The 23,664-nt window shown below is 42.7% G+C and overlaps 1 protein-coding gene across 11 annotated transcripts in view; it reads right to left on the bottom strand.

Annotated features, from left to right (window-relative positions):
• CADPS (calcium dependent secretion activator) overlaps positions 1-23,664 on the bottom strand; it is a 434,736-nt gene that overhangs the window by 215,407 nt on the left and 195,665 nt on the right. For all 11 annotated transcript variants that reach the window (XM_081160526.1, XM_081160532.1, XM_081160524.1 and 8 more), the window contains exons 5-6: positions 18,857-19,090; positions 14,778-14,899 (exon numbers count right to left, since the gene is read on the bottom strand). In XM_081160526.1, the coding sequence (XP_081016652.1) occupies positions 14,778-14,899; positions 18,857-19,090 (356 nt within the window). The remainder of the gene's footprint in view (positions 1-14,777; positions 14,900-18,856; positions 19,091-23,664) is intronic.

The following is a 23,664-nucleotide window of genomic DNA, read 5'->3' as shown; positions in this document are numbered from 1 at the left end:
CTGGAAAAGGAGCTGCGCCTGCGTCATTGTCTCCCCATCTACTTGAATCCTGATGTTTCCTCCTGAAGCTTTAAACTAGATCCTGCCCAGATAGAACTACGACATTAATTGTTCTCACCTCAATGTACAAACACCACGATGTGATGTTTGCTTAGTTACACGAAGTATCACTCTGCTGTTTATACAATAATTCTAACTGTGAAGCTTTTTAGTATCCAGACAAATGGAGCAAATTGGGCTTGCTCAGCGAGCCTGGAGAATGGCCTTTGTCTGGGCTCAATCACTTGCTTGCTGTTTTTATACAGTCAGCTGAACTGCTTCTTAATTCCAGGCTCAAGTTTAAAAGCGGCAACGGATTCTCTGAGGCTGCCAGAGAAAAGACGGCATCCTGATGGTGGAAGCTGAAAGCGCAGGGCTCCCAACAAATACATTCAGTGAGTGACTATCGGCCATACACTTTCCCCCGGGATGATGGAGGTCACTCAAGTAGGGTGACCAACTGCTCCAGTTTACCCCAGGACGCGGGATTTTCAGTGCTAAGACCAGAAAACCCCGGACAAACCAGGATTAGCTGTTCACCCTACTCACCAACACGTAGGCAGTAACTAGCTGGCAACTAATAATATCATTTCTAGGAACTTCTCCAAAGGAAACAATCGCAGATGAGTTTAAAGAGTTCCATAAAAGGTTATCTATCACATGCATACACCTGTGGGTGTGTGTGTACACACTCAGAGATACAGAAGAGCAAACTAGAAAACACCACCAAAACATTTACCATCATTATTGCCAGGTATTGTGATCATGAGTAATATTTAACTTTTCCTTACTCTTTCCTTCACATTTTGGCAACATTTTTTTTTTATCAGAAACAGCCAATCTGATTTTAAATACTAAGCCAATAATATGACCAAGAACAGCACTTGATACAAAATAGATACTAAAAGAAAATAATGTTTGAAATATAGACATAAAATACATCCTTCCTTCCTTCCTTCCTTCCTTCCTTCCTTCCTTCCTTCCTTCCTTCCTTCCTTCCTTCCTTCCTTCCTTCCTTCCTTCCTTCCTTCATATAAAAGACATATTTCCCGCCCACATTTTTCAGCAGCTGCATCTGTTGGGAGAGTCCTGGGTCTGAGAGTCCACTGCAAAGTTGGACTCAAGAGTGATTTACTTAATTGCAATTAAACACTTTCCTTCTGAAAGACTTCAAGTACCCAACACTCCCATTATCTACAGAGAACCACTCACCGGCACAGTGAGATTGGGCCTATTGTAGGTTATTTCTCGAGATCCGTTCGCATTAATAGCTCTCTACCAGCAGCAAGCATTACCGTGAGCACAGTACACTCTGACTTTTAAACCGAGCAGGAAATGAAACCTTTGAGGGGAAGTGAATGTGTTTTCTTTTTTGGTTTGGTGTCAATGTCACCCTAATATCAGCATGTAACATTCTGTAAAAGACACGTCTTTGCTAATATGGAGAAAGAACAAATTTGGTACAGCTGTAGAGTGATCCTTGCAGGAAATAAAAGACTCAGATAGAGAACTGACTGTCCCAGTTCCCAGCTGAACATCCATTACCCACAAGGCTGTAAGAGACGCTGGCTGGCCTAGGCTCACGCAAGGTCGCTCCCCAAGATGCCAGAACTACAAGATGCAAACTGGCAAGTGTATGTGCAAAGCAGGTGTGGGGGTAATAAACAATTGCAAACTCATGAGAGAAGAGCCAGATGTTGTCCAGGCTAGAATGCAACCTCCAGAGGGCACAGTACTCTCTTTGGAAAAGAATAGACTATGGAAATAAGGAGAGTCTTTGTTCTAGGTCCCAGTGCATTTTTAACTTGTCCCTTTCACTCCCCTTACTCTGCCACCACCTGCCACATGACAGCAACAGCCTCCCAGCTGGCGTCCCCGCTTCCACTGCTGCCCACACCTTATACAACCATTCTCCACACAGCAGCCAGAGGGATCTTTTCAGGACATAAACACCACCAGGTTACTTCTGGGCTTACAATCCAAACTTCCAACCTTGACCTCCGGATCCTGAAATCTGGCCTCGCCAACTCCCTCCAACCCCTCCCCTCTCAATCCGCTCACTCTGTCCCAGCCCCTCAGACATGCCAAGCTCCTCTGAACTCTCCATTCTCTCTGTCCGGCATGCACTTTGCCGGACTGGTTCCTCCTTGTTTAATTGCCACTTCTTGGGGACACTTTCTGACCAGTCTAATGAAAACAGTTTCTTCTCCCCAACATGGTCAATCTTCACCAAATCCCAGCAGCGCTGAGGGGCCCTGACCTACATACTGTGGAACTGCTGAATGAGCTGAGGGTTACAAGCAAACATCTGGCCAAAGTATCGACATCACAGAATAAGCTTCTGGAAATACAAGAATCAAATAAAATTATTAACAATTTAGTTATCATTACAACTTTATTATAAAATTTTAATACTCAAAATTTAAACTTTTGCTGTTATGGTGTAGGAAAGACAATTTCTTAGCACTATCAGTTAAAAACGTCCCCCTTGTGCCTTTATATGACACATTTAGGATAGAAACCAAATAGATGCTTGTTTTGCCTTGAGGGCGGGTGGAGGAGTGAGAGATACTTTGGGGTCAGCTCCGCATGTCGGGAACTGTTAACTATGACAGTGACTTAGTAAGCTTTCCTTCCTTCTGATAGCAACAGATTAAGGTAAGCTTTACCTTATCTTGTTAAATGTGATGACTGCTACTATACTAAATGGTTCTACAAAGATTAGAATTATAATATAGCCTAATCTTTATTTTTCTGCCTGGCATTATTATTTAAGTTTTATAAAGATTTTTCGCTCAAAAAGGATATTCCTCCTAAAGCTATCAGGTTACATTCTTTATCTACTTACTTAACTGCTTGAAAATCTTGTTGTTTTTTTCATATAAAATAAGCAGTTTTATATAGTCAATTACCTGTGTTGACATTTTGAGATATAGATATATATTTGTACTGACTGATAGGATTCCAGCATAGAAAGTACATATAAAGATTTTTACTCCAAAATGCATTTGGAATGCTCACTGATATTTCAAAATGAATATGCTGATATTAACAGCAGGGAAGAATGGCATACCTTGCTAGTGTTACAGACATTTGTCACACTGATTGGCCATGATGGTTGCCTATGTGTTACCTGATCACTGAACAGGCACAAATGCAGAGATGCCACACATGACTTTGAAATAACATTGGACTATTAGGCTTTCCAAAGGTGAGGTTGAAGAAAGCTGTGTAATAGATTTTGATCGAACTGTGAGGCCGAAGCCAAACTCGGATGCATCTCTACCCAGTGGTTTAAAACTGGTGGTGTCTTGCCCAGCCTGTGTGGCTCAGTGGTTGAGCATTGACCTATGAACCAGGAGGTCATGGTTCAATTCTGGGTCAGGGTACATGCCGGGGTTTCAGGCTTGATTCCCAGTAGGGGGTGTGCAGGAGGCAGCCAATCAATGACTCTCTCATCATTGATGTTTCTATCTCTCTCTCCCTTTCTCTCTCTGAAATCAATAAAAAAAAACCCAATGCATATTAAAATACATCTGGTCTTGTCTAATATCTGTCTGTCCCATTAGATCGTGGATGCCATAGGGACAGGATTTTTGCTTCTTTCTTTCCTGCTGTATCCCCAGCACCTTGCCCAGTGTTTACACATAACAGCCACTCCCATAGGTGAGGAAACAAAATAGCATCTTGTGTTCCTCTCCCTGTAAGCTGATCCTCACCCTGATTTACATGTATTTGTGGGGTCAGCATGCAGCAGGCCCTTGAGTTGAATTCCGATCACAGTAACCAAAGGGGCACAATGAGTTCTTCTGGAGGCAGCCTCTTCTAGAGAACAGGCTGGGCTGAGATTGGTTCTGTTTGGGGTCTCTCTAAGGTAGGGAACTGAGAAAGAAGCATTTCCCAGGTCCTGGGCCTGACACATTCAGTGCAACAGATAATCACCTAGTTCTATACTTGGAGTAGAGACTGTTTGCAGGATTTGACCCCAAGGAGAAGAACATGCTGACAACACATGGCAGGGCAGAACTGGGACTTCAGGTGCTGAGATTCCTGCCTCCAATTCCTCTTTCCTAATAGTCCTCAAGTATTGATACTACAACTCTATTATACTTCTTGGTGTGTAAACAAATGGTAGACAAGAGCTGTCTTTTTATTCCTTCTACCTCTAGTAAAGTTACAAACAGAAAAATCCGAAACAACAAAGCCCTGCCTTAATTAGATTACATGACAGCCAGTTTGCTAAATATCAAGATACCCCCATTACATAGATTTAGTTTAATTTGTGAGGCACCTCACAGTTCCTTGGTGTGTGTGCATGTGTCTGTGTGTGCATGCGTGTGTGTGTGCGTGCATGTGTGTGTATAGTTCATTACTTGAAGAGTCATACAATGGGCTCACTCTATTTTTCAGACTTTTCTGTTCTTTTAGATATTTTGCAGCCATTTCTGTTCTTTCGAATATTTAGCACTCACTTGAATGGAGAAATCTCTGCTCATTATACCATTATGATTATCAGTATTCTCAAGAGGTTTCCAAGCTCATCACATGGGCCTCCTTTCTATTTTATTTTATTTTTTATTATTGTATTTTATTATTTTATATTTTTTCATACAAAGGGATAATTTAAACACTTCAATTTCTTTTAAAATTTTTATTTATATTGGGTGACATTGGTTAATAAGATTATATAGATTTCAACTGTACATTTCTATGATACATGACCTGTATATTGCATTGAATGCCCACTTCCCAAAGTCAAATCATCCTCTGTCACCATATATTTGGCCCCCTTTACCCTTTACTATGCCCACCCCCATTCCCTCTAGTAACCACCATGCTGTTGCCTGTGTCTGAGTTTCAGTTTTATATCTCATATGTAAGGGAAATCATATGGTTCTTAGTTTTTTCTGACTGAGTTCTTTCTCTTAGCATGATATTCTCAAGGTCCATCCATGTCCTGGCAAATAGCAGTATTTTATCTTTTCTTACGGCCGAGCAGTATTCCATAGCATGGGCCTCCTTTGTAGATTTTCCCAGAGCCCTTTACCATTAGCCACTAAGGCTTAGCTCTGAGTCAACCAAGTATTACAGACCATCTATGACATGTAAGGCATTATAAGAAAACTAGCCTGATATATAGATTTTTCCAAGTGCAAGTAAGAAAGCTACATGTAAATGAACACATTCCAAGGGGAACTATAAAAGGGCATCTAAGTGAGAGATAAAACATCTTAAGCTTCTTTAGTTCATACCACCTGACTTTGGTGGCCTGTGCTATATTTTCCTTTCTGCTCGGGCTCCCCTCATGGCAATAATAATTATGAAGATAAGGAGAACAGCTCTTGCCTTTGTGCCAAGTGCTTTGCATATGTAATAAATGTGAATCCTCATCAACAAGCTTTCACCTCATTTTATGGATGAGGAAACTGAGGTTCAGGATTTAGTAACTTCCCAATGTCACAACATCAGTGGCACAAATGGGATCTAAACTAGGATTATCTCACCTGCAGCTTTTGCTCTGATGTTTATGCAAAACCTTATTTTCCATGGAATCACTAAAATGTTTCCAACCAGATTCCAGCTATGAGAGCCTCCCTGAAATAGCTGCTCCAGAGACTCTGGGGGTGGGGAAGCTCTTAAGTCCTTACCAAGGAATCCTGGGGAACTGTGAAGGACTCCAGAATTTAAGCACCAGAGCCCCGGAATTTTCCAAACACCCTGATGATCGGCTTCATGCCAAGCAGAGCATCTGTCTTCCTGGAGGCCCCGCATTCACCTGCATCCCTGCGGTGAGATGAGCTCTATATCACAGCACAGGGTGTTTTGCTGAAAACAAATAAGGCTCTTACGAACATGTAGAAAGTATGATCCCAGCAGCACTCTAACCTCTCTTGAACAAAGGCTCTGCTTCAGAAAGGAGCTGAGAGGATGGGCTTGCCGAGACCCGGGCTGTAGGGGCCGCATGCGGAGGTGTGCTGTGACTGGGCAGGGACTCAGGAAGGACACAGCCCTTTCCCATTCCTGTTGTCTTGGGGAGTCAGCTCTCTTATCATCGAATGGATGGTGGCCCATCCTGAGGGTCTGTCCCCAACTCTGCAAAGCGTTTGGCAATAGTGCCCTTTCTCATCGGGCCGACATGGCTGTTTGCTCCCCACGTATTTGGAGTCATAAAGCCTGGGTCTGAGGAGCTGTAGGATTTTAGGGCAGCCTTTTTAGCGTCACTGAGCTTCTTTTCCTTTATATGTAATGAGGGGTAGGGGGTATCTATTTCTTGACAGTGCCATGTAGGATTCAGTGAGAGTACGGTGGATTTTTGGCTATTAATAAATTAATAATGTTTCCTGAGAGGTTATGATAGGCCATTCATTGAACTCTGCCCTTAGCATGGATCATATTATTGTTCAACACCCAAGTCATGGGGTAGCTTAATATTATTGTTTCCACTTCAAAACTGGGGGAACTCAAGCTCAATGAGGAGAATCCACTTGCTCCAGGTCACCCATCTTGTGAGTGGTGGAGCTGGGATTTGGACCAGGTCTGTCAGACTCAGCCAGAAGGTACCAGCTAGCTCAGTGCCTGGCATCTAGCAGATTTCAGTAAATGGTTGCAAAAATTGTTATTGATACTGATTTCCACAAAAATGAAGGACAATGATCCTTATCATTAGTGGCTCTCCTGGAATTTTGTTAGCACCTTGAGGGCAGAGGCCACCTCTGGCTCATCTTTGCAGACTCACCTGTGTAACACCTGACAGTGCTGCTGGGTATGGGATGAACGATGCCTGCTGAGCTGAGGATCTGCACTGAGATGGAACACCTGTGCTAGTGCTAATTCCAGACAGCACATTCGTCACCTTTAAATAGGGCCAGTGATTTCACCCACAAAAGTACTGAGTTTATGGAAAGGAAATGAGCCCTGTTAAATAGTTTTGCTGAGTAGTCAATGCTAATTAAATTATCTTCTTTTAGTGGCGTGATTTCTTTCAGAAAGATAGGGTAACAGAATGAGTTAAAGGTACAGGCTTTCGGTTTGGCTCTTGGTAAAATTTGCACAGATAATAAATAGCTGAGCCAAATTACTAAACCTCTCTGAACCTCAGTATTCCCATCAGTGAAATGGGAATAACAATAGTACCTATCTTAGAGGTTTGGGGAGGGCATTAAATAAGACATTGACTATGAAATACTTAGTATAGCACCTGACCCAAAGTGTTGAATCAATGTTAGTGATTCTAGACCCAGGTCACTCTTTTTTCCACCTCTCCTTTCTCCCTTCAAACAAGATCAAAGCCATGATAACAAGAGCTAACATAATTTCTACATCACAGGCACTGTTTTAGGTATGCTAATTAAGTTAATTTTTACAAGAATGTGGAAAATTTGGCACAAAGGGTTAGGTAATAACCTGCCCAAGGTCATATAGCTGAGATATGGAGCCAGCACTGTGGCCCCCGAATCTATGCTGATTCTATGCTCTGGTCCATGACATCACAGTGCTTCTGTGCAGTGATTAATCTAATCCAAACCTCTCTTGTTTTCTTATTGGTGAGAACGTAGAGTATCTGGGCTGCGTCCCATTATTACAAGTAAGTAGTCATATGACCCTCCTTCTGAGATTCTCCCTGATCACTAAGTGACAAACAGAGTGGTTTTTCCCGCTTGGGGAGAAATGTATTGAGTTGGATTTCACTGAACAATGATGTGCAATCAGTTCACTTCTCAGGTTACTCAGCATTAGTATAATTGGCAAGCGAGCTCAGGCAAAGTATTTAAGAGCTAAACCATAGAGATGATGGATCTATTGTTACTTAGTCCTTAGAGGGCCATTAAAAAAATACATCCTTTCCCTGGCTGGGTGGCAAGTTGGCTGAAGCATCATCCTGTACACCAACAGGCTGTGGGTTCGATTCCTAGTCAGGGCACATAGCTAGGTTGTGGGTTCAATCCCCAGTCAGGGCACGCACGAGGGACAACCATTCAATGTTTCTCACATCAATGTTTCTCTCTCCCCCTTTCCTCTCTCTATAAAAATCAATAAAAAAAAAATATCCTTGAGTAAGGATTTAAAAAACCAAAACATCCTTGTGTCATACCTACCCAACATTGGACAGCTCATGAAATCAGAACTTTCAAGGATTTCTCACATTTGGATGGAACATCACTCTTGACTGCCAAACTCCAGCTACCATTCAATCATCCAGTGCTGGAACTCCTACCAATTCTAGAAATTTCACCACCTGAATGTTACTTGCAATTCCTGAAAACTCTGCCTTTAGTTCTGCCATTATGGATTTCTCTGGAGCAGCTGGATGAAAAAGAAGTGTAGAATTGTTGAAGAAGGGGCCTTGGATACCACTTCTCAGCACATGGTGATGCTAGAAAGCGTAGTGACCTATATGAGACGAGCTCCTTCCGGGAAGCTTGTTGTAAAGCACCCCCCTGCTCTCCCCTGATTACTCTCTCACTGATTACTCTTTCACCAGCCAGCAACTTTTCACCCTCCAGCTCACAAGCAAACACAAACTGGTTTTCAATGAAAGTTGTGGCTTTTGGACTCAGCTACCTGGTCTGAGAGGCAGGATAGGCTCTAAGTATCCAAAACTGTGATTATAATTTTGCTTCCTCCCAACCCACATATCTTCGGGGAGCCTAGCAAAATTGAATTTCTGGGTCAGTGCTGGCCTTTACCATTTATGATTTAATTAACTCTGAAAGAAATAAGCCTTTTTCTCAGAAAGGAAAAACAAGAGAAATAGCATACAAGACCCCACTCAGTACTACACAAATGTCTCCTGGGCTGTGACCTTGAGTATGGAGTTTTGAGAAAGGTCAATAGAAGGAGATGATTCTGAGGAGGCCCCTTTTCCATGTGGTGGTTCCTGAAGCACTGATCACCCTGTGTTGGCACCTGCATGCTTCCAGCCATCTTTTCTCCATGGCTCTGCAATGTCAGGGGTCACGTAAGCATTAGTCCCCACTTTAACACCAATGCCCGGTAAACAGTATGTGCTCCAGGTTTGTTGACCAATATGACTGTTATTCTAAGTTTACTCTGGTCCTTAAAGAAGCTTCAACTGTCCAGATATAAATTCAATCCTGACCTAAAACCGTCCCTGGCTTAAAATCCTCCAGTGCTTCTCCATGGTCTTGGAATGAATTTCAAACCCTTCATGTGGCCTGTAAGGTCCTGATTGTCTGGCTTGGCTTCCCTCTTTAGACTCTTCCTGTAGCTTTCCCTCACTGACTAAACTCCAGTCACACTGCTCTCCTCTCTGGTCCAGGAACATATCAAGTCCCTTCCTACCTCAGGGCCTTTGCATCTACAGTTCCCTGTGCCCCAAATGCTTTTCCTAGCTCTTCTAATCGCTGATTCCTTCTCATCCTTCTGGTATCAACTCACACATTACCTACTATGGGTGGGCTTCCTTGGCCGATAGAGTAATCTCCATCACTTTTTAATGCAGAAGTCTTTTTGTTTCTTTCAGAATGAAAATATAATCTGCCATTATATATTTATTTGTTTGTTTGTTATTGCCTGTGTCCTTTACTGGAATGTACGTGCCATGAGGCCAAGGCTTGCCCTGTGGTATTCCTGGCTGTAGCCCCAGCATTAGTCAGAAACGAGTAGAGCATTCCCTGTACATGTGTTGAGAGAATGCAGTGTCTGCCCTTTACATACTTCTTACACCTAAATTTCAAAGGAGCACTCAGGAAAGAATTCTGTTGCAATTAAACCATTGCAAGGCCCAGTACACAGAAAACGTTTTTAGAGAAAGGAAGTACCATTTAGAAGATGATGCACGACACAGGAACTGGAGGCCACAACTTCCATTTTCTGGCTTTAACTGACTTAATGTGGGGGAGATTAATGGAACTGCATTTCTACGAATAATTGGGTTAATAAGCCGAGCCCATTCTGAGTTGTACCATTAGGACAAGTAATATATTTCACAGAACAAAAATGTTACAGAACGTAATTGTGTTTTGCTCTTTTTTTTTTTTAAATGCTCTCATCAGATAAGGTGCCCCTGAAAAATGCTAGGACTATAGCAAGATTTATCAGTTATGGTATTTTATTTTCTTATCCCTTGGAAAGTGGCAGGAAACAGTTTGATGGTTTTTGAATTCCTAACAATAATGAAATCCATATATCATGAAGCCCATGGCTTGTCGGAAGTAATGAACTTGTTACATAATCAAATGCCAAATGGCATCCTTGGTTTCAATTTAGAATAATATAATTTCAGATAAGTCAGCGCAATATTGGGTGGCTAACTTAAATTGCCTTTCTTTTCAGCAAAATGATTTACTTTTCTCTGGTATTTAACCCTCTGGGCACGCTTTCCTTGGAGGGTAACGTACACTGTACACATCCACCGAGAGAGACAGTTGTCTTGGAATAATCTTCCACTCGGGGCCGGAGTCAGGTTTTCTTACATCAGTTTTCCCAAAGGAACTTGCATACCATCTTCCCAAAGTCTCAGGACTTTTTAAATCATATCTGGGTACCACCTGTGCTATTGTTCAGTTAATATATTTTATTTAATTCACTTCTTAAATGTTAATATATTTCTTTAAAAAAAGAAAACTCATGTCACTGTTAACAAAGACCAAGCGGCACTACCAGCCACAAATGGGAGGCGACAGAATCCACAACCTGCTATATCCTTTATCTTACTTGTTCCTTTGTTATTACCTGTGTTCTTCACTGGAATGTATGCACCACAAGGCCAAGGCTCGGCCTGCGGGATTCCTGGCTGTAGCCCCAGCATTAGTCGGAAACAAGTAGAGCCTTCCCTGTACGCTTGTTGAGAGGAAGCAAGTGTCTCCCCTTCGTATGATCCCTCACATCTAAATTGCAGAGGAGTCATTCAGGAAAGACATTCTGTTTCATTTAAACTAACTATCCAGGGACCAGTACACAGCAAACTTTTTTGGTCAAATGCGATCTGAACAATGCTATTGAATTCTAACTGCAGGTGTTAAAGATTTACTGGAACCAAATCAAAACATTCTCCTTGCCTTGGTCAGAAGAACTTAAAAAGAAATGGAAAAAAGTAACTGCCTTAACACATGACCTGGTGTTACTCAAGGCCGTGTTGGTAGTACGTAATACAATCTCTGTTTTCAGCAGACGTAAGAGCGACACCCTTTGCCAAATGCTTACTCATGGCAAGAAAAGTCCTCTGCTCTATTCCAAAGGAGCCGGACAAATCTATCTGGGTTCTTGAATGCACAAGTGTTTCCCTTCTCCACTGCCATGCCTTCCTGAGCTTGCTCATCTAAAACCACAACTTCAGTTACTCCAGCCTCTACCTCCATGGGGTTCCCAGAAGAGGTAGAAACACTGTGTTGCAAAGGGAGGCAGTATTGTTGAAAATAAATATAAATCTTAAAAATTTCTGATCAGATGTTCTCCTGGCTTTCCGTATGAAAAACCCAGGAGAGGATACATAGTCTACTTGAGAATAACCCACCTGTTGTAAGGAGATTGATAAAATGAAGGATGGGTTAGGGCTACACACACACACATACACACAAACACTAGTTTTTTCCAAACAGAAAGTATATTTAACTCATGAACACAACATTCTTATATGCAACTGATCCACAATGACTAGCCAGACCGGGCCCTGGTTCTAAGTGGAGAGATGACATTGATAAAGGAGGTGAGGGAAAATTTGGAACCTCCATCACTGGGTTTGTACAACATAGACCAGCATTTCCAATGAATGCTAACAGGTGTTAGTTAAAACAAGATTGGGAAACTTATTGATAAATCGATATATTTACTGTTGGAAATCTTCAAGGCCTTTAAGATGACAATACACACTGTGAAAAACTCACCAAGACAGGGAGATGTAATGTCGTGTATTTCCCAATCTGGATTCTCCCTGCCATTATTTTCCTTAGAGTATTCTGCACATTAAAGTTCTAAAAGCCCACTCTCGGACAAACTAGGTTATATAATGCCCTCCTGGGTTTGTGAGTGTGCTTGGAAAAAAACACAAAAGCCAAATGCCTTGTAGGCACAGGATAGGATAAGGTGTTCCTGTTCCAGTTATTGGGTGAACTACTTGGTAGCAATATCAGTAGAACTTATGAGTAATAAAGAAGACAGGCTTGGATGGAATTTTAGTTTTAGAATGTACACAATAAGTATGGGTATCAGCTGGCTGTAAGAAGAGTCAAAGACAAGATCCAGGAGACAAACAGGGCAGGAAAAAGGCTCAACTTGTCAGACGATGAAAGTAGAGTTGTTAGGACAGAGGAAAGATAACCCTCAAAAGGATACCTTTGGGATAGTCAAGTAGCAGAGGTGACAGGTGGAGGTTACTAATGGGAAAAGCTGTAAGTAGAAGCTGGGAGGGAAGGAGAAGAAACATAAGCTTCAAATAAAAGAAATGATGGAGAGGATTCAGAGTAAGTCCAAGGGAGGGAGGGAGGAAGAAAGCGCACCTGCACAAGCAGGCTCTGTGCCCTCCGGATAGAGCTGGTGGCGGAGGGAAACTGCCAGGACGGGGCTATGACAAAGGGAAGGCAAAGGAGACAGTCAGAGAAAGGCTGTGGATTTAAATGGAAGATTCATAGAAGTTATAAGGAGAATTTATATGGAAAGAATAAAGGAAAGACAGGGAGAAGCAAGAGCATTGGTAGATTTCAAACTCGTAGTATGTTTCTTTGGGATACTATGGAAATGGCAAATACAGGGCAGTCATACCCCTTCCATTCTACATTATAAGTTGATCATGGCACTATTTTCCTCTGAATACAGATTTGGCTTCTGAACCCTTCTCAACACAACACTCTAGGTAGCCACTGCAGGCCGATTTGACTTGACGCTAGTCCTGAAATTGCATTCCTACTGTATTAAAAAATCAACCAGCCAGCCAGCCAACCAACCGACCTACCCTCAGTGGGGTTTTTGTAATACCCACTCCCTGATGGAAGAGTAAAAAAATTATACTTCAGCTAGAAAAGCAAAATGTTTCAGTGTGAGATGTTTCTGTATATGGACATCATAATGTACATGTATGGATATGAGTGGATATATATGTGAAGTATGAGTATTTCAAGTGGGTAGACCCAAGTATAGCATATTAATTTGTAATCGAAAACTCAGTTTTAAACATTCACAAGCACATGAAATTCAGCTCATCATTTACCCTGGCAACCGAAACCTTTAAATCCAATAAAATGATCTGAATTACATTTTGAGTTAAAATACTGCATATAAAGTAACAGCCTGTTAGAATAATCAGAGCCTTTTTCTTTCTCATCTAATTTGTGACACTATATTGGGCCCAACATATTAAAAGGTTGGCAGAAACACCAGATACATGGCACGTTTTTTTAAAAGCACACATAAATAATGCAGCATGATATAATAGCACTGGTAATGATCAGGCCATGTGGCAGAGGGGAAACTTTGGAATGTCATCAATAACAGTAAAAAAACCCTGCATTCATTTACAGTTTGAAACTAAATTTCAAAAAGGGAGGGAGGGTGGAGGGTGACAAGTTGCACAAGTTTCCATTTCCTCCTGCGGACACTCATTAATTTCACCCAGCTTCTGAGCATCTGAGGCCCTTGCCTACTCATGCAAAGAACCACTTGAAGGCATACAATGCCCTTATATTTTCTCTAGTCTGGGAAACATTCGGTGCTTTCTTCCCACTATGTTGTTTGAACATCCTGGCAAGTTATTCATGTTCTGCTAAATAGCTCATAATGCTGTGAGGGAGGAGAGGCAGTGAGCTGCTGTTCACAGTTATCCTTTCTATGACTTTCTTTATGAATTAACAACAATAAAAAAATCCTCATTAGTCTAAAATGGCTTAATTGAGATAGAAAAGAAACAGAGAGAGGCACTTGTTAGGCAGAGAAGAAATCAGTGATCTCGCAATAATCCTTGAGGCCTAAGAGGCTGCTGACCCAAATGAATTCATCACCAATCACTCATGTGAACTGTTGCAATATAATCCTAACTGGTCTCCTGCATCAACTTCGGCACCCTCCGCTGCAGCCAGAGTGATCTTTGCAAAACACATATCTAATCATGTATCTCCATGCTTTCTTCTTCAGGGCCTGCCAGGGCCCTTCATAGTGAGTGCCCTTCCTGCCTCACTGGCAGCTTATGCATACCTTATTCTCTGAACTCCAAACCCACTAGCCTTCTTTCAAATCCTCCTTGCCACAGGGCCTTTGCACTATTTGAATCTTCCTGGAACCCTCTTTCCACTCCCACTGCCCTTACTCAATTTTTATAATATTAGTCGAAATGTCTTGTAACTCCTAAAGAAAACCTACTCTGTCCTCACAAACTGGTTTAGGTCCCCCTGCTATCTCCTCTCACAGCGTTCTTTCCTCCTCAACATTTATAACTATTTGTACTCATGTATTCTATAATAAACCAAGTATTATTTAGAAAATATAATAAAACAAATTTATGTCCAACTCTCCTGCACACCACACCAAAGGACTTACTCTCTGAGGTGAATACATAAGGGCTCCAGTAGAGATTTTTTCTGTAATTTCCTTCTGGTCTCTGCTTTAAAGGTATTTGAACACATGTTATCGAAATAAAATGTACATCAAGTCATCTTGTTTGAAAAATAAACAAAATATATGTCTTCTAGAACTTTCCATGGAAACCAGACCTTTAACTTGGAGTTGGCCAAAACGGAGCCCGTGAGCACAAACTTGTGGATGAACCGCGGTGGAGAAACAAAACTTACGTGGGTTTAGAAGCCTCGGCCTGGTCTGTCTGTAGTTTCTCTCCTCCTTCCACCTCCATTGTGCAGTACACAATGCGATTGGGAGCCAAGGATTTGAGGCCTTGGACTTCCATGATCACCACCTGGACACAATCACACATAGTAGGAGTTACTGCCAAAGCCCATGGACAGAATCATCTAGAGGAAAATACCTGAATGAGAGGTTACAAAAAAGCCAACACATACCTGGTTGTTTCTACTAGGTTTCTACCAGCCACGCTGGGGCCAGTCTAGCATGAAGATGGAATTCTTACCCTGTAGCAATTGCCTCCCAGATGCAAGGACAAGTCTCACTAATTCATATGCTCACAGGAGCCAGGCAGGTAATGCGAAATGGGTTATTCTTCTCTGTGTTAGTCACAGGATCAGTTTTCATTTCCACAAAAAAATAAGCTCTCTCCTATTTCTTTAAAAATAATCTAGTTTTTATTTCAGCACTTGACAGAGACACAGGTCCATGAATTTTTATTTCCCTTTGTAATAAGATAAGTGGTGGTGCAAGTGCTAAGATAAAGGGCAAGTGGCGTTCAGCACCCGAGTCAGAGACAGCAGGAAGCAGTGGGGCTGTGGCAAACTAACGACCGCACACACTCCATCTAAACGCAGCAGCTGATGCTCAGTCATAGCCCGTTGTTGCCTTGTCCTTCCCTGGTCCACTTGCCTGGTACTCTAATTTTTACTACCAGAAAATGGAAATCTGAATCAGAATCAAAGGCAGAAATATGATTTTGAAATTTTGACAATAATCCAAAAAGGGAGGAATAAAAATACACAAATTTAGTGCAGGCCCACATTGTTGTATCAAAACAAAAACATGCCTGCAGCTGCATAGTCTCTGTTCTAGGCTGAAGGAAAAGACTAGTGTCTTGATTCACAGCTCCTGGTACTTTCCACCTCTACGCTCAAACTCCAGTCCACCACCTGCTACTATTCTCAGATTCACCGATATGCCCTGCCACTTCTCAGAGAGAGGGCAGGGGAGTGAGGTGAGGACAGAGACACCGATTTAAGAATCTGAAAGAAATGGCATGCTTCAAAGGTCTATATTGAGAAATGTATATTTAAAAAATCAACTATACTCACTAAGAGGTAATGACATTACATGAGGAGAGGTTGAGGGTGTGCAAAAATGTACACTTCTATACGGGCTTGATTCTAGGAAGTACAATAGGGCTGGCATTGAACCAGGATTCACAAGTCACAGTTTTGCTGCTAAATAGCCCCGTGGTTCTCAAAGGTAGTGTGAATGAAAATCACCTGGAGGGCTTGTTAAACCAGAGATTGCTGAGCTCCCCTGACAGAGGCTATTTTTAACAATCTCCCTGCTGATGCTACTGTGGTGCTGCCGATCCAGGAGTCATACTTTGAGGGCCATTGTACTTCTCATGTGATGCTGGACAAATGACTTGCCCTTGAAGTCATTCCACTTTTCTTGCCAAACTCCTGAGCCTCAGTTTCCTCATCTGTAAAGTGGACATATGTGTCTTATTTCTCACTGTGGCTGTTGTGTGAGGACAAAATGATATATGTAATTGAAACATTTTACACTAGGAAGAGTCATAGAAATGAGAAGAAATGGGAGGCACAGGAGGAAGAATACACTTTTTGGAATTTAAAAGATCTGAGTTCAAATCCTAATTCTGCATCTTCACTAGCTGTGCAATCATTTGCAAGTTCCTTAACCTGAGGCTTTGTTTCCACATCTGCAAATGCCTCATAAGATTGTTGTGGGAATTACTGAATGGACAATGGCAGAGCAGGTCCATAATGGCATTCTACAAATACCTACTGCCCTGCCCAAGGCCATGCTACTCGGCCTCCTGGGTCTCGGTTCTCTTGCTGCAGTTAACTGCTCTCTGCTGTCCCTTCCAGCCAGGGAATTCTATAATTACATAAAATCTGTCTTGCACCAACCTGAGAATTCAAACCCAGTCTTCCCTAATGAGATGCCAGCCTTTCTCCCTCTTCTTGCCTCCTCTCTTCGTGTCCCCCAAAACATGTTCACAAATAGATATACAATGATTTTTGCTGGCAGTCTTGGTGTGATGTGCAATTTTGTGTTCTAATTAAAAAGTATTTGGGAGCCCTGGGGCGTTTTATCCTGCACTTGTACTTATAAGTTCAAGCCCGTTTGAGTCTTGTACACATGCAAGTATGGCTGGGGACTCACCCACATGGATATTTCAGATAATCAGCTGTATACTATACTATTGAGTACTGATAAAGAATTAGAAAATTACAAAATTTAAAAGCTTCATGAAAATCAATAAACCACTTTATCTCTTTCCTGCAGAAAGACAAGAGCAGTAGGGAATAAATTGCCACCTCTAATTGGCAATAATCAAATTCAAAGACACCTAAGCAAAAGTGTTCAGTGCCTCAGGTAGTGGTATTAAGGAAGAAAGAAAGGAAGTTTCTGTGAAATTACACTGATGATTTTTTTCACACACCAAATGGTCTATACTTAATTGAATACAGCTTCTTTTGACTGCAAAATACATGTTGAAAATACTGGAATGTGGCTATCTCAACCCAAACTGAGGGCAAGCAAATCACCTGCTGTTAATTCACAGCAAGCCTTAATGACGTTCCAGAAAATTAATTCAGTTTTTAACAAATTCGAAGTACATCTACAGAAATTTGACCTGTTCTCTTGGTCTCCCCAAATCTAGGGCCATCATAAAATCCTTGGGGGAGGGAGCTTTAATAAGTTATGAATGGTTCTCAAACTTGGGAGTGCATAGAAGTACCTGGGTAGCTCATTAAAATGCATATTTCTGTGCTGCACTTGCCTAGAGATTCTTTTTTTCTGATAACTTTATTGAGGCATATTTTACATGTTATATAATTAACCCATTTCAAGAGTACAAGCAATGATCTGAGGAAATTTACTAAGTTGAGCGGCCATCATCATAAGTTAGTTGTAGAGCATTTGAATCTCCAGTAAGGTCCCTCATGTCCATGTCTGCCGCTTGGCTCAGGAAACACTAATTTACTTCCTGTCTCTGGAGATTTGCCTTTTCTGGACATTTCATATCAATGGAATCAAACAACATGTGGTTGCTTGTATCTGGCTTATTTCACTAAGCATAATATATTTGAGGTTCAATAATTCAAAGCATATATCAGTAGTTTGTTCCTTTTAATTGCTGAACAGTAGTCCCTTGTATGGAAGTACAAAATTTTACCCATTCCCTGGTTGATACACATTTCGATTGTTTCTGTTTTTGGCTATTATGAATAATGCTGCTGTAAACATTTGTGAGCAAGTCTCTGTGGGACATGCTTTCATTTCTCTGAGGCAGATGTCGAGGAGTGGAGTTGCTGGACACATGGTGGTTTTACGTTTAACTTTTTCAGAAAACACCAAACTATTTCCAAAGCGACTGTACCATTTTAAATTCCCACCCCCTAGAGATTTGGGTCAACAGGGATCTGCACACGGAATCAGCTTCCTGGGTAATTCAGATGAAGCTAGATCAGACCCCTTCTTAGGGTGTATGTACAAAAAGCAAACACCTAAGTAGAAGTTATTGAGAACTGTACTGACATATTGAGCATTCTACCAGAATTCTGGCCTAAATGGGCTTTTCCTTTGGGTTATGAGATAAACTAAAAAGGCTCCACCACAACCACAGGCTCTCTACCACGTAGCCGGCAGGAGAGATGATGGGAAACACAATTTACAACTCACCACACAATGACGCTCGATTGCTTCTCTCATAACGTCAACCCTTGTCCCAATTTTAAACTTTCTAAATTGCATAGGTCTTTACAAAATCCTTGATTACTGCTCTAAGACAGTAAAAGTAATGCAAGATTAAATTTAGTAAGTGGTTCTTAAAACTGCATTTCCTTGAGAAAAGCATGGGCCCCTGGAGGTAGGGAATCGCTTGCTGATTAGCTGACCCATGCTCAGCAAGCTGTGATTTTAGAAACTGCTCCTACGGCGTAAGGAAGAACACAGCTGATTGTGAGGCCTCTGATCACCGAGTCCTGCTTGCTGTGCCGGGAACCCTTCAGGGTTTAGAGCTTTTTACCTCCAGGGAGAAAGCCAGCACGACGTCTGACTTGGAGAGCTGGTTCTCACTCTCCTCGCCCAGGTCGATGATGGAAGCGTTGTGGCTGCGTTTGAGTTTCTGCAGCTTGAACTCGCCGCCTTTGGACACCGGCATGCTCTCCAGGTTGGCCATGAGCAGGTTCACGGACGATTTCAGCTCCTCGATGTACATGTTTTCCATTTCTTTGGATACAAACTTGGGAAATTTGCGTTCCTTATAAAGAAAAAGCAAAATATGAACAGAAGAGTAAACAGAGACTGATTTACACAGAAGGTTTACATCTCCTAGAGTGAGGAGATCATCTACCACCAGTGAGCTTGGCCCAGATGTGGTGGCATCGTGCTGGGAATATGTTCCGCGCAGTCGAACAGACAGCTGCCTGCCTTCTAGTCCCAATCGCTAATAGTTACAAACATCCATAATCAGTTAGCAAGGCTCCAATGGTTTATTATAGCTCTATTTCCCCCCCAGTTTTCTCCAACAAATTTGATTTGTGGAAAGAGAAATGAGGTATCGTTTTTCAAATCTGGTTTCAGTTGAAACAGTTTTTCTTTTTAGAGAAACGCAATCAGTTGTTTTTCAGCTGTGGTGACAGAAAGACCCCTCACTTCTGGATGTCTACAGAGATGTTCCCACGTGAATAATTCCGAAGGAACTCATGTGAGATGCTTCAAACGTAGCCCGTGGCTATTTATGAAAGAATAGTTCCTTTTTTTGGAAAAAAATTAGTGAAGAAATGAAAAACATGATTAATATTCTTTAGAGAAGAATGTAGAGGTCTATCAATCTGAGACTGAACAAGATGGCGGCGGAGAAAACTGCGTACCCTCCGCCTCCCGCAACCACATCAAAATTACAACTAAAATACAGAACCACCGTCACTCAGAGCCTCCTGAGATCCGGCTGAAAGGAAGCCCCACAACCAGGGAGCTGAGGAAGCATCAAGACTCGTAGGAGAGACAGAGACGCGAGAGGATCGGGACTGGATCCCGGAGACACGGCCGCGGGCCCACACCCGGTGCCGCGGGTAAACCTGGGAGGGAATCTCAGGATGGAGGTTTTTCGGAGGAGGAAGGGTCCCAGCTCCATATCAGGCCGCCGGCCCAGGGCTCCAGGGCCGGGAAGAGAAGTTCCACATCTCCGGGCTGTGAAACCAGCGGGGACTGTCCCTGAGGGAGCGACAGGCTTTCCTCTAAAAGGGCGCGCACACGGACTCACTCAGATGCGCTTCCTCTGAGCCCAGCGCCGGGAGCAGCCTGAAAGAACCTGAGACACTCGGGGAGAAAATAACCTGCTTGAAGTTGGGGCGAGAAGTGGAGGGGCGGCTTCCTCCCAGGCAGAAGGGCTGGCGGAGGCCATGGCTCCTTTGGCGAGTCCTCCCCGCACACAGCCAGCAGGCAGGCACCATGTTTGAGTCGACAGCACCCGACTCACACCTTTGGCCCCGCCCCGTGATTCCCGGAGGCCCCGCCCTCCCCACCTGCAGCTCATCCAGGCCATTTCCAGGGGCTTTTCTGTGCAAGTGGCCTCTCGAGCCTCATGCTTAGGACTTTCCTAAAATCTCTCAAACAAGCAGCAGCGTTCCCCATACAGCTTGATAAGTGGCCCTGGGCCTGGCACTAGTGGCAGCTGCATTGGCTCATAACTTGGCCTCTCCTGACACCTCCAAGCCCAGCACAAGGAGCAGCCAACTACGGTTTGCTGTGTAGCTCACGCTGGGTGGCCCTGGGCAAGGCACTGGTAGAGGCTGACTTTGCACCTCCCGGGAGGCCCCAGACACAGTGCACCTGGTGGTCAGACTCGACCACACTGGATTACAACCCTACCACATCCACGAGTGACACACTCGAGGGGAGCACTTGGTGAACACCAAAGTCCCACTGAAGTAAATCATGCTCCATAGGGGTGTCTCCAGCACAGCAGCTCTCTGGCTGTAGTTACAACTGGTCCTCACAGCTGATTGGCCAGGGGGTCAATTCCTCCCAGTGACACCAACAGCAACCAAGGCTCAACTACAATAGGACAGTGCACACAGCCCACACAGGGGAGCACCCAGAAGGCCCAGCTCATGTGACTGGGGAGGCTGAGCCACTGGACCCTACAGGACACCTACTACACAAAGCCACTCTACCAATTCCAGGAGACATAGCCGCTCTACCTAATACACAGAAACAAACACCTAGAAACAGCCAAAATGTGGAGGCAAAGAAACATGTCACAATGGAAAGAACAGAAGAAATCTCCAGAAAAGGAACTAAATGAAACAGAGCCAAGCAAGCTAACAGATACAGAGTTCAGAATAATGGTTATAAAGATGCTCAAGGACCTTAGTAAGACTATTAAGGAAACTAGTGAGATCATCAATGACATAAGAAAGAACCAGTCAGAAATGAAGGCTCATGAACTGAAATGAAGAATAATTTACAGGGAATCAAGTAGAGTAGAGGACGTTGAGAATCAAATCAGCAATTTGGAACGTGAGGAAACAAAAAACACCCAACCAGAAGGGCAAAAAGAAAAAAGAATCCAGAAATATGAAGATAGCATAAGGAGTCTCTGGGACAACTTCAAGGGGACCAACATTCATATTATTGGGGTACCAGGAGGAGAAGAGAGAAAGCAAGAAATTGAAACCTATTCGAAAAAATAATTATAGAAAACTTCCCCTACCTAAGGAAAGAAATAGACTTACAAGTCCAGGAAGAACAGAGAGTCCCAAACAAGAGGAACCCAAAGAGGCCCACAGCAAGACAGATAATTAAAATGCCAAAGGTTAAAGACAAAAAGAGAATCTTAAAAGCAGCAAGAGAAAAGCAATTAGTTACCTACAAGGGAGCACTCATACAACTGTCAGCTGATTTCTCAACAGAAACTTTGCAGGCCCAGAAGGGAGTAGCAAGAAATATTCAAAGTGATGAAAAGCAAGAACCTACAACCAAGATTGCTCTACCCAGCAAAGCTATCATTTAGAACTGAAGATCAGATAAAGAGCTTCTCATTCAAGGAAAAGCTAAAGGAGTTCATCACCACCAGAACAGCACTACAGGAAAAGTTGAAGGGTCTTCTTTAAGAAGAAGCTAATGAACAAAAGAATCTGACAAACTAAATGGATCCAGAGACACTGATGCAGACAACAGACGATCGTATTTCAGAGGAAAGAGGGTAGGGGGGTGGAGGATGGGAAGAGATTAACCAAAGAAGTTATGTGCATATATGCATAACCCATGGACACAGTCAATAAAGGGGTGAAGGCCTAGGGAGGGGGTGGGAGTGAGGTGGAGGGAGTCATTGGGGGGAAAAATGGGACACCTGTAATACTTTCAACAATAAAGATAAATTAAAAAAAAAAAAGAATATAGAGCAATTCAGTATCAAAACTGACCTGTTTTTTTGTTTTTTTTTTTAAGTTCCCTGCTTGTGAATTCAGTTGTAATAGCAAAATGCTTCAGCTATGCTATCGGTGTGTTCATGCCTCTAAGTTCTCCAGGTGCCTTGAATATACTTTAGATTTATCACCTTCTCAAATGATCATTTCCTACTTGAAACAAGAACTTGCCCTCCCTAGCCCCCACTCCATAACTGATCAGGTGAGGGACAAGCCAAATCAGTTTTATATATTTTTTTGCAAGTGACAGAAAAATCCAATTTGAACTGGCTTAAACAATAAAAGGAATTTATTGGCTTGAAAACATCCTGGGGTAGACCCAGCTTCAGGTAAGGCTGTAATCAGCACTCAGATAACATCACCACAACTGAATAACTTTTGACTCCAAATCTTGGTTTGAGTTCCTCTGGGTTGGCTCCATGCTCAATCTTGTTCCCCTAATGTCACAAAGAGGTTGCTAAAGATCCGAACCTCGCATCATACTATCTCAAGGAAGAGTGAATATCTCCTCTTGTAATGCCCATAGAAGATGGAGAGTCTTTAATCTGAGAATTCTCTCCGAAAGTCTGACTTATGTATGCACCCCGAGCTAATTTCTAAGGCGAGTAACATGCTGCGCTGAATTGCTTAGGCCTGAGTTATGTCCTCCACACCAGAGGCTGGGCGTAGAGGTCTGCTAGATCACGGGAACATGAATTGGTCTGCCAATTCTGGGTGGCAAAAAATAATACGTCTAGTACATGGGCACTTGACTCAAAGTCTACCAACCGGTTCTATTAAAAGGCCAGTAATCAACCAGATTTATTCTCTTAAGCAGTTGAACTGAGAGATACTGAGATTGTGATTAGTGGTGGAGCTGAAACAGTAAGATCATGGGTGGCTGCCATATGGGCCCAGGTGAAAGCAGAATAGGACCCCTGACAAAGATGAGAGAGAGAGAGAGAGAGAGAGGGAGGGAGGGAGGGAGAGGTGAGAGGGAAGGATGGGGAAGGGAAGAGAAGAGTAGGGAGTAAGCTGTCTAGCATCACAGGGAAGGAGCTTTGACTTTTATTGGTTTTCTAGTTCCCACATTATCTAGTTAATCCTTTTGCATTCTGGTTCCTTGAGATTCTCTTATTTTCCTTTCAATAGCTCCCCTTACCCACTAGTTAGCTAGAAGGGTATTTCTTCTTTGACACCACAAAGCTTCGCTCACATTCGCATAGTGGATCCTCTATATAGACTTGGAGATGCGTTTTTGCTATGTCAGTCTTTTTCCTACCCAGAGGCCATCATAAGTGTTTCACTTTCCTCCTGCCTCCCTCGGTAACTCTCAGCCATCTTGTCACCTTCCATATTTCATCTCGAAATTTAACTTCCCTAGGTTGGGTCCTCTACTGTATTTTTAGCTCACTTTCTTGGT

The sequence above is a fragment of the Miniopterus schreibersii genome (genome assembly GCF_964146895.1).
Source record: "Miniopterus schreibersii genome assembly, chromosome: 15".
In the NCBI taxonomy this organism is placed as follows: domain Eukaryota; kingdom Metazoa; phylum Chordata; class Mammalia; order Chiroptera; family Miniopteridae; genus Miniopterus; species Miniopterus schreibersii.
Note: the sequence above shows the minus strand (reverse complement) of the source record. Positions and strands in the feature narration are given on the sequence as shown.